The sequence below is a fragment of the Hyalella azteca genome, unplaced genomic scaffold (assembly GCF_000764305.2).
Source record: "Hyalella azteca isolate HAZT.00-mixed unplaced genomic scaffold, Hazt_2.0.2 contig10403, whole genome shotgun sequence".
NCBI classification, from domain to species: Eukaryota; Metazoa; Arthropoda; class Malacostraca; order Amphipoda; family Hyalellidae; genus Hyalella; species Hyalella azteca.
In genome coordinates this window covers 1-12,064 of record NW_025940445.1, presented here as the reverse complement: position 1 = coordinate 12,064, position 12,064 = coordinate 1, and the positions used below count along the sequence as shown (strand labels likewise).

At 38.8% G+C, this 12,064-nt stretch overlaps 1 protein-coding gene across 1 annotated transcript; it reads left to right on the top strand.

Annotated features, from left to right (window-relative positions):
• The first annotated feature begins 500 nt into the window (after window positions 1-500).
• LOC108667863 (atlastin-2) lies at window positions 501-10,172 on the top strand. Its single transcript, XM_018154960.1, has 7 exons — window positions 501-553; window positions 2,733-2,894; window positions 5,596-5,688; window positions 6,127-6,265; window positions 6,639-6,832; window positions 7,030-7,317; window positions 8,635-10,172. The coding sequence occupies exons 1-7, from the start codon at window positions 512-514 to the stop codon at window positions 8,911-8,913; spliced, it is 1,197 nt and encodes a 398-aa protein (XP_018010449.1). The 5' UTR covers window positions 501-511; the 3' UTR covers window positions 8,914-10,172.
• The last annotated feature ends 1,892 nt before the right edge of the window (window positions 10,173-12,064 follow it).

Sequence of the window (12,064 nt, the reverse complement as noted above, 5' to 3'; positions counted from 1 at the left end):
TGTAAGACCTCTACAACATTTAATCAAAATTTTGTAGATTGAGTCATGCATTTGGTGTGGAATGCTTCAAAATTATTTTTGGCTATTTCCCAGTAGTAAAAGAATTAAATGAAACTGGGTCAATTTGACTCTAAAGCTAACATGAGGAAAGGGGTAATGTTAAAGTTTTCGTTAATTTGTGTTCATCAAGTGACAAAAAACTATCCCCGAGGCTACCTTCGATTGGATGATCTTCAAAGTTTTCATGAAAAACACCAATACTGTGGAGTCATTTCGGGGTTGTACCGCCATCGAAGTAGATTATCTTGCAAATTTCGACGGTTGTAAAAAAAAATCAGAAAGCTTAGTCTAAAATTAAGTGGACCAGCATTTCAAATTGAAGCATCGATCATATAGTGGACAAAACGTGCAGTTAACGCTCTCGATAATTGAATTGGGTTCTTTCGTAAATAAACTTGATATGTAACAGTTATGACACATTTGTCCTCTTTTTCAGGTGGCAGTGATTCTCATGGACACCCAAGGAACGTTCGACTTCAACACGTCGATGCAGGTCTGTTATTTGGTTATGTTTCTACAATCAACAACCTGATAAGGGATACGTTGTCATTACTTTCTGCATAACCTTGTACGTAACTAATTTTTGATGATTCAAAACACGTTATTTGTACTAGCTGAGAAGTTTTAAATTTCTCCGCTCAGTAACCGTGCATAACTTTTCAGTGCAGGACAAAACATCTTGGCCTCGAAGAAAGGGCGCTGTCTATACTTTGCTTACGTTTCAAAATTAATCTCATTACATTTTATAAATTCCTGGCAAATCAATGATGATTAGGCTTCGCAAATAGTCGAGTGGTGTACAATTATAGATGGGATTTTCATCGCTTGTTTTGATGTCAAATTTCACCAATTCATTCCTGGAAACGTAGTAGCGGCATGGTTGAAATGAATCTGAATAGGCGCTGCAAACTTTGTTTATATATTGGAATGCAAGTTGATAGTGAATAATAGAATCATTAATACGTATAACATAACATAACGCATTGATATCGGCGCTGAAGATTAGGCCTGATGTGGCCTGTCGCCGATTCATGTATTTTTCGTGACTTGTTCACATGAGATCTAAAAACATGTCCTTTGACCGGATCTTTTCGTGTGATAGTGATTAATAGCATCATTAATAATGGACTCTGTTAGAATGAAATATACTCATCTCATCGAAACAAAAATATTTGTCAACGCTAATTTCAATCTTTATATTTTATCAGGTAGCTGGTTGTGAGTTTTTGATATAGAGAACACATAGAAAGAATAAAAAATCGAATTCAATCAATTTGAATTCGATTAAAAAAATCCACTCCATAAACTCGTCAATCGAGGCGAAATCAAATTCCAAAGATCAGAGCTGAATTCGATGATAATTTTTTATAAAACTTCTGTTGGTTCTCTGATTCTTTTGAACAGAATCATTTCATTACAATCTGATGGTGAAAACATGAGTACGAATTACTGAAAATTTCAACAATCTTTTGCGTTTATATGTTCCTAAAATTATGTAATGCGTAAAATGTCAAAACAAGTCTGATACTGAGAATGCTCAGTATTTTAAACAAACAACAATAAAATACTGAAGAAAGGACGTCACTTGACTGTATCTGCATAAGAAGCAAAAGAATAAGGTGTCATCATTTCAATTCCTGCTATAACAACTAGGAGCTTTAGGAGCTGCTGGGTCTCTGGCAGGGGGAGTTTCTGCCATAAGGTGCTTGTCACGGGGCTAATATTAGCTGCGAGTATTAGCTGCAAATTTTCGCATTAGAAATATGTGATGATTTATTCTTCAGATGCAAGTAACTGATGCTAATTGCGTTCTGGTTGTTACTGTGCCGGCGAATATAGCAGTAGTGCTGCGGCTACCGTAGTGTGCACTTTGTGCCGCTCTGCATCCTGCTTGGAGCCAGTGTTTTTAATGTATGAACTTTTCACAACTGGAATTGTAATGTATGAACTTGTTTTTAATGTATGTCTTGTCACAACGACGACTGTTCTAAGAACGTCAAGAGGTGTTCAGATGATATTTAACTTTTCTTAAATATATTCCAAAAGTACGATCTACTGTGGAATGTACGTCACGATGAATATTCAGTCAAAATCTAATTGAGTTAATAGTGTTTTGAAACTCAATCGAGACCTTATTGGGTCTTTCAACCACAATCTATGCTGACCTACAAAGTTTTCACCCTGTCAGCAAGAGTGGCAACTATGCGACCAACTTCTTCATCAAACGCCTCCTCTAACTCTTCATTGCAATTACGTTCCACATTCCACCATGTACGGACCTCGCTCGACGGCTTCCAACGACGCACTGGCACTAGCGGATGCGAAAATACTGTTTATCAAATACTTTTCTCGTGTATAAGCTTTCCGCCGGCAAAACTTGGAGTGTGAAAACTTAGAGCGCATACTTGCAGCTAATACTAGCCCTGCGTATAAGCGCCTATAGCTAGTACGGTTAACAAGAAGCCGCTTGTATACTCGCATCTCAACAATGTCACAATTCAGTGTTATGTCTATAACAACACACTCATAACACAACCGTTCATCAAATAGCTCGAGGATACTTTGTCTCAAAATCCATGACGGTAGGCGTTTCTTTGGCTGCACGGAACAAACCCTTAGAGTAAATTAGCCGGCATTTTGCTGAAAGATTCATTCAGACTCATTTCTTCAAGGAGTCAACCTTCATCTTCGCCCTGACGCTGCTGACGTCCTCCGTAACTGTGTACAATCTCATGAACAACATCAAAGAGGACGACCTCATGAACCTGCAGACGTTCTGCACCTTCGGGACCATGGCGCAGAACTCCATCAACCAAAACTCCTGCGCATTTCAGGTAAGTGTATTTTATAAAAATTTGGAAATCGTTCGTAGACAAATTAAGGTGAAGATGCATTTCTACTTGATTTTATTCACAAACGTTCTAATAAATTCATTTTTGTTGGATTGGGTATTAAATCTGTGTGACAACGCTTGATTTCACTGTTTGAACTAATTTATTACCTATTATTGAGACATCACAACCACCAGTGCCTTGATTGGTGTCCAGGAAAGAATATGCCTAGTTTATGACTGTCAACTATTTAAAAACATTTATTATAAGTTCACTGAATTGCATACATTTTTAGGGATTAATGAAAATATATCAATTTCTATTTATTCGAATACTTGTTTATAAAAGTTAGTAAATGTATGTCAAGTAATTATGAATTATGTACTCGTACAAGACGACTTTCAAATAAACCTAGTCGTCATCGAAACCTACCTTTTCCCAAGTTATATGCTTTGCGATGCCTAAATTGATTGTGTTATGTTTCAATTTGCTTCCTAGTCCTGTATGTACAAAGACTCGTGTAAATATTTCGTGCTCAAACCTACCAAAATTCCCACAAATTTTTCCTTAGCTGATGCAAAAATTGTACTGATCTTATGCGACAAATACATAGGCTTAGTTGAATGTCATCTCCCTTGCCCAATGCTAATTCAAGTGGATCGAGTTTCAGGTTTGGGGATAACTCCGGAAATTGTTTAGCACTTCATCCACGCAGCGTGTACCATTACTAAAAAACCTTATTGCTTGCATGAAATCAATGTGCCAGTTCAAATAAATTTCCTGCTATATTTCTAACAATGAAATCTTTTGATTAATATCGTTATTGTTGAAGTATTTCGTATTGTCACACGCCACACGGATAAAATGCTATGTAGTTTCCTATGGGGAATCTCATTGGTGGGATTTACGATGAAGTTGAACTTCATCGATGAAGTTGAACAATTCAGAAGTTGAACATTGCACAAGGTCGCTCTTGTGTCGTCAATGTGACAACTCGGCGGGCTCCCGAATCTCGATCAGCGTCAAGATGGCGAGTTGAGTCTTCTGCAAACTTGAGTTCCTGCAATGAGACGTCTAACACAGTACACCTGGAAAATAGGACATTGTCTGAGGAACAGTTCCCTATTTATTTTTCAAAAACGTGCATTACTTCTTAACAAGTTGGTTTTATATGAAAAATACATTCAGCAATTCAAGTCCTAATATTACAATCAAATTGAAACATTTTTAATGAATCTTTGAAAGAAAAATGGAAAGTTCAATTTGAACGGGTTTCAAAATTATGAAACCTCTGCGTGTTCAACCTTAGACTTGTCATTGTAGTGGAGAGACGCAACTATTCGATACAAAAAATTTAGATTAGACGATAAAACATTTTTTTGCAAGTCCAAACTTCTGGAAGTAGTAATTGGCAGTGAGAACATGTGGCATGAAAGCAACCTAGCTTGTTCTTTTCCCCGCCTCTAATTACTGACTCTTCTCATCGATCCTCAGCAAATGAAATCCCACTTAACAATTGTTACGAAGAAAAGTACCCTGACACTCTCTTTATTCTAAAATTTAGATATTAAAGTACAACAAATACATATATTAAAAATTTTGTACATAGATTCTTCAGTAGTGAATTGGCACTTGAGCACTGGATCCTGTCAGTATCTGACAACAAACAACTGAATTCTCGAAAAAAGAGATGTAAAATTTATAGAAACTTACTCAGTTCCGAGAATTCTCAATTTGAAGTTTCGCTTGTTATTATCACTAATCATTTCTTTCAATATTGGCCGTGTAATTTTCAAATTTAAATTTTGATTGTTAGAATTATGGTCTACTTGTTAACTGAAAATTACCTCAGTTCATGATTTCCCCCCTCCCCCTACCGAGATGCCAGGACTTGAAGAACTGAACGATATGTAGTAGTCAACCGCAAGGTACGTGTTACTCCTGCTGCACACTTTGGGACCGGTACGAATCTCGTTTAGAACTATTACAGTGTCATGATTTATAATATGAAACATCGTAACAATATAAATAGATTAATAGTTACATGATTTTTTATTATATCAGAGGGATTTTTAACATACTATACGATGTTTAATTTTCGTATTTGTATACTTTGGACGAAACAAACGATGCTGTTTAAAGCAGCCACGCAGTCAATGTTCATGCAGTTGGCCGCATGCCAATCTGCTGGCTTTTTCGTGTTGCCTACATGCACACTACATGCGTAATGTATCGCGATGGCGCTGAAAAGCGTTGTTTGACGGCAAGCTCGGAGCTGAATGTTCGTGGCCGGGCTGCATATGCACGGCGGTACAGTGGCACCCAGTAGCGCTTGAAACCTTAGGGCAGTGTTTCTGCAATGACGGCTATAACAGTCGCGTACGTTAGCAGAAATTGTAATCTGAGTTACTCACTGCTCTCAGAAACAAGATTCGGGTTTTCCGCCGTCTCAGTTATTGTTGATGATTGAATTGTCAGTGGAATTTTTATCTTAGCGAAGTACATTTTGTGAATTTTGTATTTGGTGTTCAAATAAGTTCGAAACGTTAACTGTTTTTCAGTGCGGGCAATTTTGCAAATTCGTGTGATTCAAATTGTGTAATTTTTAATTCATAAGTTCGCCGACGCTCTTCATTTATTCACCAAAGTGACACGTATAACTTCAATTCAGTGAGTTTTAGAATTCGACATTTTTCCTATACAGAAGCTACTCTTCCTGGTACGCGACTGGAACTTCCCAAAGCAGTATCCATACGGCCACCAGAGCGGCAAAACTGTGCTAGACAGAATTTTGACGGTAAGTTGGTCACAATATTGGTCGCCAGAAGCTTGACTTGTGATCATACTGGTCAGAATGACTAATTCTGATGTTGCTGTACGTTATTCTGACAGCATGGAATGTAGTAGCTTATTGAGAACAATTATAAATTAAAAGCAGTTTTTGGCTTCGGCTGAGACAATTCAGAATTGATAGAATTTCGGGTGCCGCTAGATTGGGAGGGTCTTGCATCATTTATTCTGTACTGGTGAAGCGCCGATTTGCAGAGCCTGAGTTTAAAGCTTCTATACTGAAAGTAGAACAATTGGAAGCAATATCTAGAATATTGTAGCGAATTATTCGGAGAAAATGTAATTGAAAATGTTTAATTGAATACAATATTTCTACTAATGCTGCACAAAGTGATAAATTAGTGATTGTCATCAATGCCCTTTTTAATCCAAACCCAATTACCAGGTAAACGAAGATCAGGAGCCGGCGCACCAGCAGCTTAGAGAAGACCTCCGCCAGAGTTTCGAGGACCTGGAGTGCTACCTCATGCCGCACATTGGCATGCGTGCCATCAGGGATGAAGACTTTGATGGCCGACTAAATCGTGAGCTCGCTGAGACATTAAAATTTATGTTGTTAGTAGAAAAATTCGTGAACAATTAGATCTGCTCACAGTCACAGCTTCACGTGGGATGGTTTTTAACACAGGTTTTTATAACTTAATTTATTCCATCTTCGATGTATACAGATTTTGACTTGTGTATCCTAAATAAGAAAAAATATATATTTTACGCTGAAAAAATTGTAACTGAACTTCATTTTTGGTATTCTTAGCAGCACTGAGAAGTGAATTGTTTATGTTGAGACCTCAGATTACCGTTACGCAAATTTTCTTTATAGAATAATCAATAATTGTAACTCGCAACCATCCTCCTAACGATTTGAATTTGAATTCAATCGAGTAATTTTCTGAACAGAATTGGACGAGCAATTCGTGAAGCACCTGAAGCTGCTGGTGCCTCGCCTGCTGGCGCCTGAGCGCCTCGTGGAGAAGCGCTCAGCTGCGGGGCAAGGACAGCCCGCCACCGGGGAGGAGCTGGTGGGCCTCTTCAGGACCTACATGGAGGCCTTCAGGGAGAATAAAGAAGTTCTGCCGACCACCCTCGTTGAGGTGCTGAGCTTGATAAAATTATTGTCCACATACTCCGTCTTCTAGGAATTTGCGACTTAACGCTTTAATTTCGATATATGTACTCAATTTATTAGTTGGTAACTATCAAGATATACTATGTTCAAACAAACATTTTACGAGAGCTCTCAACTATTAAATTTTGCGAGAAGAACTTACTTACAACATTTCCTTTTCAGATAATGGTGCGCGTCAAAAGCGATGAGACCCGTAAGATGGCATTTGAGCTTTACAAAAGAACAATGGATTCAAAAATCGAATTTGTCCGCGACCTAATCTCGGACTTGGATTATCCCTTGAGAGCTTACTCTTGGTACCATGGAAATTCGATTGAAGATTCTATTCTAAACAGATGTCACTATGAGGCAAAAAGCGAAGCTATTGCAGCTTACAACAATGAAAACCAATACGCCAGAAACAACGTTTCGTTTGTAACTGCAGCTGAATTTAGGGAAATTCTTGAAACGGTGAGTCAAAGCCAGCGAAAGTGCTATCATGTACTCATAAGATCGCTGACCGAACTCTCTCAGCATTTGGGCCGTGTAAAGCCGCGGCCAGATTGTGGACAGATATGATGATTGTGCTTACGCAATCAAATGCATGCATTGCCTTATTAGGCATGGAGCGCAGAGGCAATAATTTCTATCAATAAATATTATCAATTTGTTTGAATAGGTGGCAGATATGTGCTGCAATGGCGTTAAATGAGCATGCAGGCGCGCGTGATCGGTGATACCAGCCGACGCATAAATTGTATATACCAGGTTACAAATCCATGATATCGAGTGATTCTAAGATGTGTAACCCATGATGTCTGACGGTGTGTGATCCATGATGTCAGGCGATTTGTATTCTATGATGTCAGGCAATTCAAGGATTTGTTATCCATGATGTGCATGAATTTGTAATCCAGGAGCGATTCAAGTCCTTTGAGAGCTGGGCGATGAACGCGACGATCAAACATAAATGTAGAGTAGAAGACGAAAGGCCCAATTCGTACTTTAATTTAACTATTGAACGGCCAAAAAGAGAAAATAACAGATGGAATGCAGATCATTACAAGTTTAATATTTCTTTAACATTTTTACACAAAATTTTAATGCGGTGACTTTCTCCTGAAGCTCATACCATCATAACAGTTCAGCTTTAGTTTCAACGTCCAGGGCAAAATGTGTTCTGAGGTAACGGGATAAGTAATGGTTAAACCTCTAAAAGCAACGTTATAACTATTGGATTGAAACACTGAACCATCTTCTTCTCCCGCCTCATATTGGCACAGCCGCTCTGAAAAAATTACTTGCTCCCATGCTTTTATAGTTATTACCAAAAATATGAATATGATGCACATTCAGAAATTATCATTTGCATTTTAGGCGTATCAGTAACGATCCCAATTCTTTTGTTGCTAACACACCGTCTACTTGGGTTATCTGCTCCGACATTGTCATCCTCTACCTGCATAATGCTGTCTCCTCGCCATCATATATCTCCACAATGCCAATCACTTAGAATCATTGACCTCTACAATGCCAATCTACAGCAGAATTATACGTTAAAAGCTTCATGACATTTAGTTCGATTATGTGTCTATTAACTCTTCCTTATATATCTAAGGTTTCATTTTTTTTAATGAGAGTATAGCATTGCAATGCCAGAACGTGTGCTCATGAATAATATCCCTTGAATATACACGAGACTTCAAAATACTTAAATAACTTTAGACCAAAAAATTTACCGAAGGAAGTGAGTGAAGTTGCAATCACAATGATGAATATTTTTTTCAGAACATAGAAGAACACTTCGAGACCTATGTTCAGAAGAACAACGAAATGAAGGTGGACAATGTTGGATCGAAGTCCAGCTTGTACACGATTGGAGGTCTGGCGGTTGCCGGTGCAACTGCGCTGAGGGCCGGGGTCATCACCGCGTCAGCAGTGAGCCTCGGGCCCGCGGTCGCAACAGCCGTTGGAGTTGGATCTCTGGCCTTCACGGCAGTGCCCTGGGCCGCGAAGAACATTTACGCCAATTTTTTGCAACGCGGGCAGAAAAATAAACAACAGTGATAACGTCATTTGAAAGATTGGTTTTGTCGGAAAAAACGAAACAAGGTTAATCAATAATAATAGTAATAATATTTTTATATTGTTATTACAATAATAATTAATATTCTGCGCATGGCTCTTTAATGCAAATTCACTCCTGATTAATGCACGTGCGGATGGAGATTTGCTGCTTCTGGAAGACTCACTGGGTATTAAAAATGATGATTCAGATGTACTTTAATTATCTATATGTTAGTGGATTACATTAAGGCGATCCAAATTAGTTCTCAAATTTTATATATAATATTTACTCAACACTATGATATTATGCGAGCACTAAAAAACATGCTGATCTTGTTCCCTAGTATGTTTCTGTCACTCATTAACTTGGTAAGATTTGCAGACATGGCTACACTTATTTGGCATATTGTACATTAAACCACGGCATGAGTCACTGAGGATGAGACGTCTACATTTGTAGGGGCAATTCACCCTTTAGGATTTCAGTTACTCTAATTTATTGTTGTGTCATAAGTTTTACGGCTGCGAGTAGGGTTGGCATTATGCTATGTGCTGACGTAACGTTACCGGCATGAAGCCTCGGTTAGTTCTTCTCATTCGATTGCTGTCACTTGGTCGGAGCGTACCTACTGTCACTATTTTCGAGTGTTCCTGTAGCGTCCCTATTAGGTGGGTGTACGGTATTTGCTAAGTATTAGGCTTGCTCTCTACTTTAATGTTCGAGTTTTGAATATAGTGTTTAAATTTATTGAATGTATACATGTATTGTGTTTAATGAAATAGTGCCATAGCATAATAGCGTTAGTTATAGTCTTGCTGGCCATCATTGTTCGGCAGGACCGACTCTTTGCCCGGCCTCTACGGCTCCTAGTTAGGTTGGCCTCGACGGTACTTCTCAACTGCAGTACCTGTACCAGCCCAGTCTCAACCCAAGTTCACTAGCCATTGCTGTGTACCCTAAGCACAGTGCCCCATCGTGCAAGTGCTCCCTAAGTCAAGTGCCTCATTGTTATCGTGTACTACCATTGCCGTGTACTACCATTGCGGTGCACTACCACTGCTGTGCACCACCATTGTTGTGTACTACTATTGCTGTGTGTCCACTCCACCCTTCATTTGCTGTGCACCGTCATTCCTCTGGCAATTATCCCATGTTTAGTTCTGCAGTTCTAGCTTTACGTTAAGTATTAGGATCTCTTCAACCATTTGCTCATTAGTGTTCAATTAGCGTGTTTAGTTCAATAAACATTTGTTTATTATCATTTCATTTCTCCCTTGTTGAGGATCGGTGGCAGTTTTGGGTTAATTTCCGGATCCACTAGGAGTCGTCCTTACCTTGAACCTTACAACATTGCTTGGAAAACTTTGAAAATGAAGAGTTGTATATATATCCTTGGATACGGAAACACATTCAAAATACTCGGGACTGGATTGTAGAGTTGCAATTTATCCGTTTCGACACCTCCTTTAAAAACATTTCTCCTTCGTTGAATCACTTGGGTCAGTATTTACATAGGAATACAAAAGAGATAATAAAGTTCTATGTGCTCTCTTCATTTACGATCATTTTACTTTATTGTGTTTTTTATGATGACAAATTTGCCAGCGTAGCAGATTAGGCCATGATGGCATGGCAGAACTTTCTTGGTATGGCAGAACTTTTTACTATTTATGGTATGGCGTCTCGAACACGCAACTCACTGCTCCCTTATCCACCATGCTTAACGGCCTGGCCACCTCGCCGATTTCGACAAGAACTGTCACAGGAAGCAGGGATGATGATAATACAAGCTCTTAATAATAGTAATGCTGATGATGCTGAAAGTGAGAATGTAAAACGAGGGTGAGTCTCGAGATTCAAAAAGTAGGCAAATGTGTGCATTTTTTTGGTTGAGGGGTCAAGCGTTAATCGTATTTGCTTTGCGTCTGTCTTGCTACATTTCATCAGTACCTCAGCGTATATGGCAACAATATTTCACTCAATAATTATAGGATTTTATTATACTGGTAAAAAGCTGCGAATTCAACCATATGGCAACATGTGCAGCACTATACATTGGGGAAAATAAGCATTTAGTCAGTCACCAATTGTGAAAGTTCTCTCACTTGAAAAGATGCGAGAGAGCTGTAATTGACATCATGGGTAGACCTCAACCATGCGAGATAATGTGAAAAAAATAAGAGAAAATAATTTTGATGGACTTTTAAAGATGTTATTTGCAAATGATGGTGGAAAGTAAGTATTTGGTCACCTACAATCAAGATAGTCTAGTGTGGAAAAAGATCTCGGAGTTTATGTCGACAAGGAGCTGAAATTTTCTAAGCATGTTGAAACGCAAGCTAACACATCAAACAAACTTCTTGGACTAATCAGACGCTCATACGAGTTCCTAGATGCAGAAGCGATGAAGCAGTTGTTTGTTGCCGTCGTGCGCCCGAATCTAGAGTTTGACTATTTCAAACTATCGTCAGTCATGAAAAGATCCGGTCAAATGACACGATTTTAGATCTTCTGTGAACAAGGCACGAAAAGTTAGAATCGGCGACAGGCCACATCAGACCTACTCTTCAGCGCCGACATCGCTATGTTATGTTATGACCCTAGCAACCCTTCGCTCGAGAGGATGTAACGCGGTGCTGGAGGAGAGTTGATTAGAAAAATACTGGGGAGTAACGATAAAGTATTGAATTTCGAGTAGCACGTAGCACAGGCTGCTTGAAAGGCATATATGACCTCCGATAGCATTAATTAGGCACGCATTTGACTTACTTAGTCGCCGAGAAAGTTACGAGTGAAGCAGCCCAGGCGAGTGAACAGGACAAGGCGTCTCTAACACAGGAACCAACATTATTTTCTGATCTTAGTTCATGACAATAAATTTCAAATGAGCCTTCTTCTTCAGTCGTACCGAGCTCATATCTGAATATGTAGAATTAGTTTAGGTTGACAGTACCGCACGTAATTCGTGTTTCAATGAAGGGCCATAACATAAGATTAATTATTATTGAAACGTTGCCCGCGCGGTGACGCTTAGAAGGAAGTAAAGTTATCCAAGTGGTAGTTGTTAGTATGTTCCTAATTACACGGAGCGTTATGTTTGTACGTTTTTTCTTTCTTAATTATCAATAAGTGGTTATTTGCAAATATTTC

Coding starts and splice junctions, on each gene's coding strand:
- LOC108667863 (XM_018154960.1), top strand. CDS start 512: ATGGACACCCAAGGAACGTTCGACTTCAACACGTCGATGCAG. Junction 5,689..6,126: donor TGCTAGACAGAATTTTGACG/GTAAGTTGGTCA, acceptor CCCAATTACCAG/GTAAACGAAGATCAGGAGCC. Junction 6,266..6,638: donor CTTTGATGGCCGACTAAATC/GTGAGCTCGCTG, acceptor TTTTCTGAACAG/AATTGGACGAGCAATTCGTG.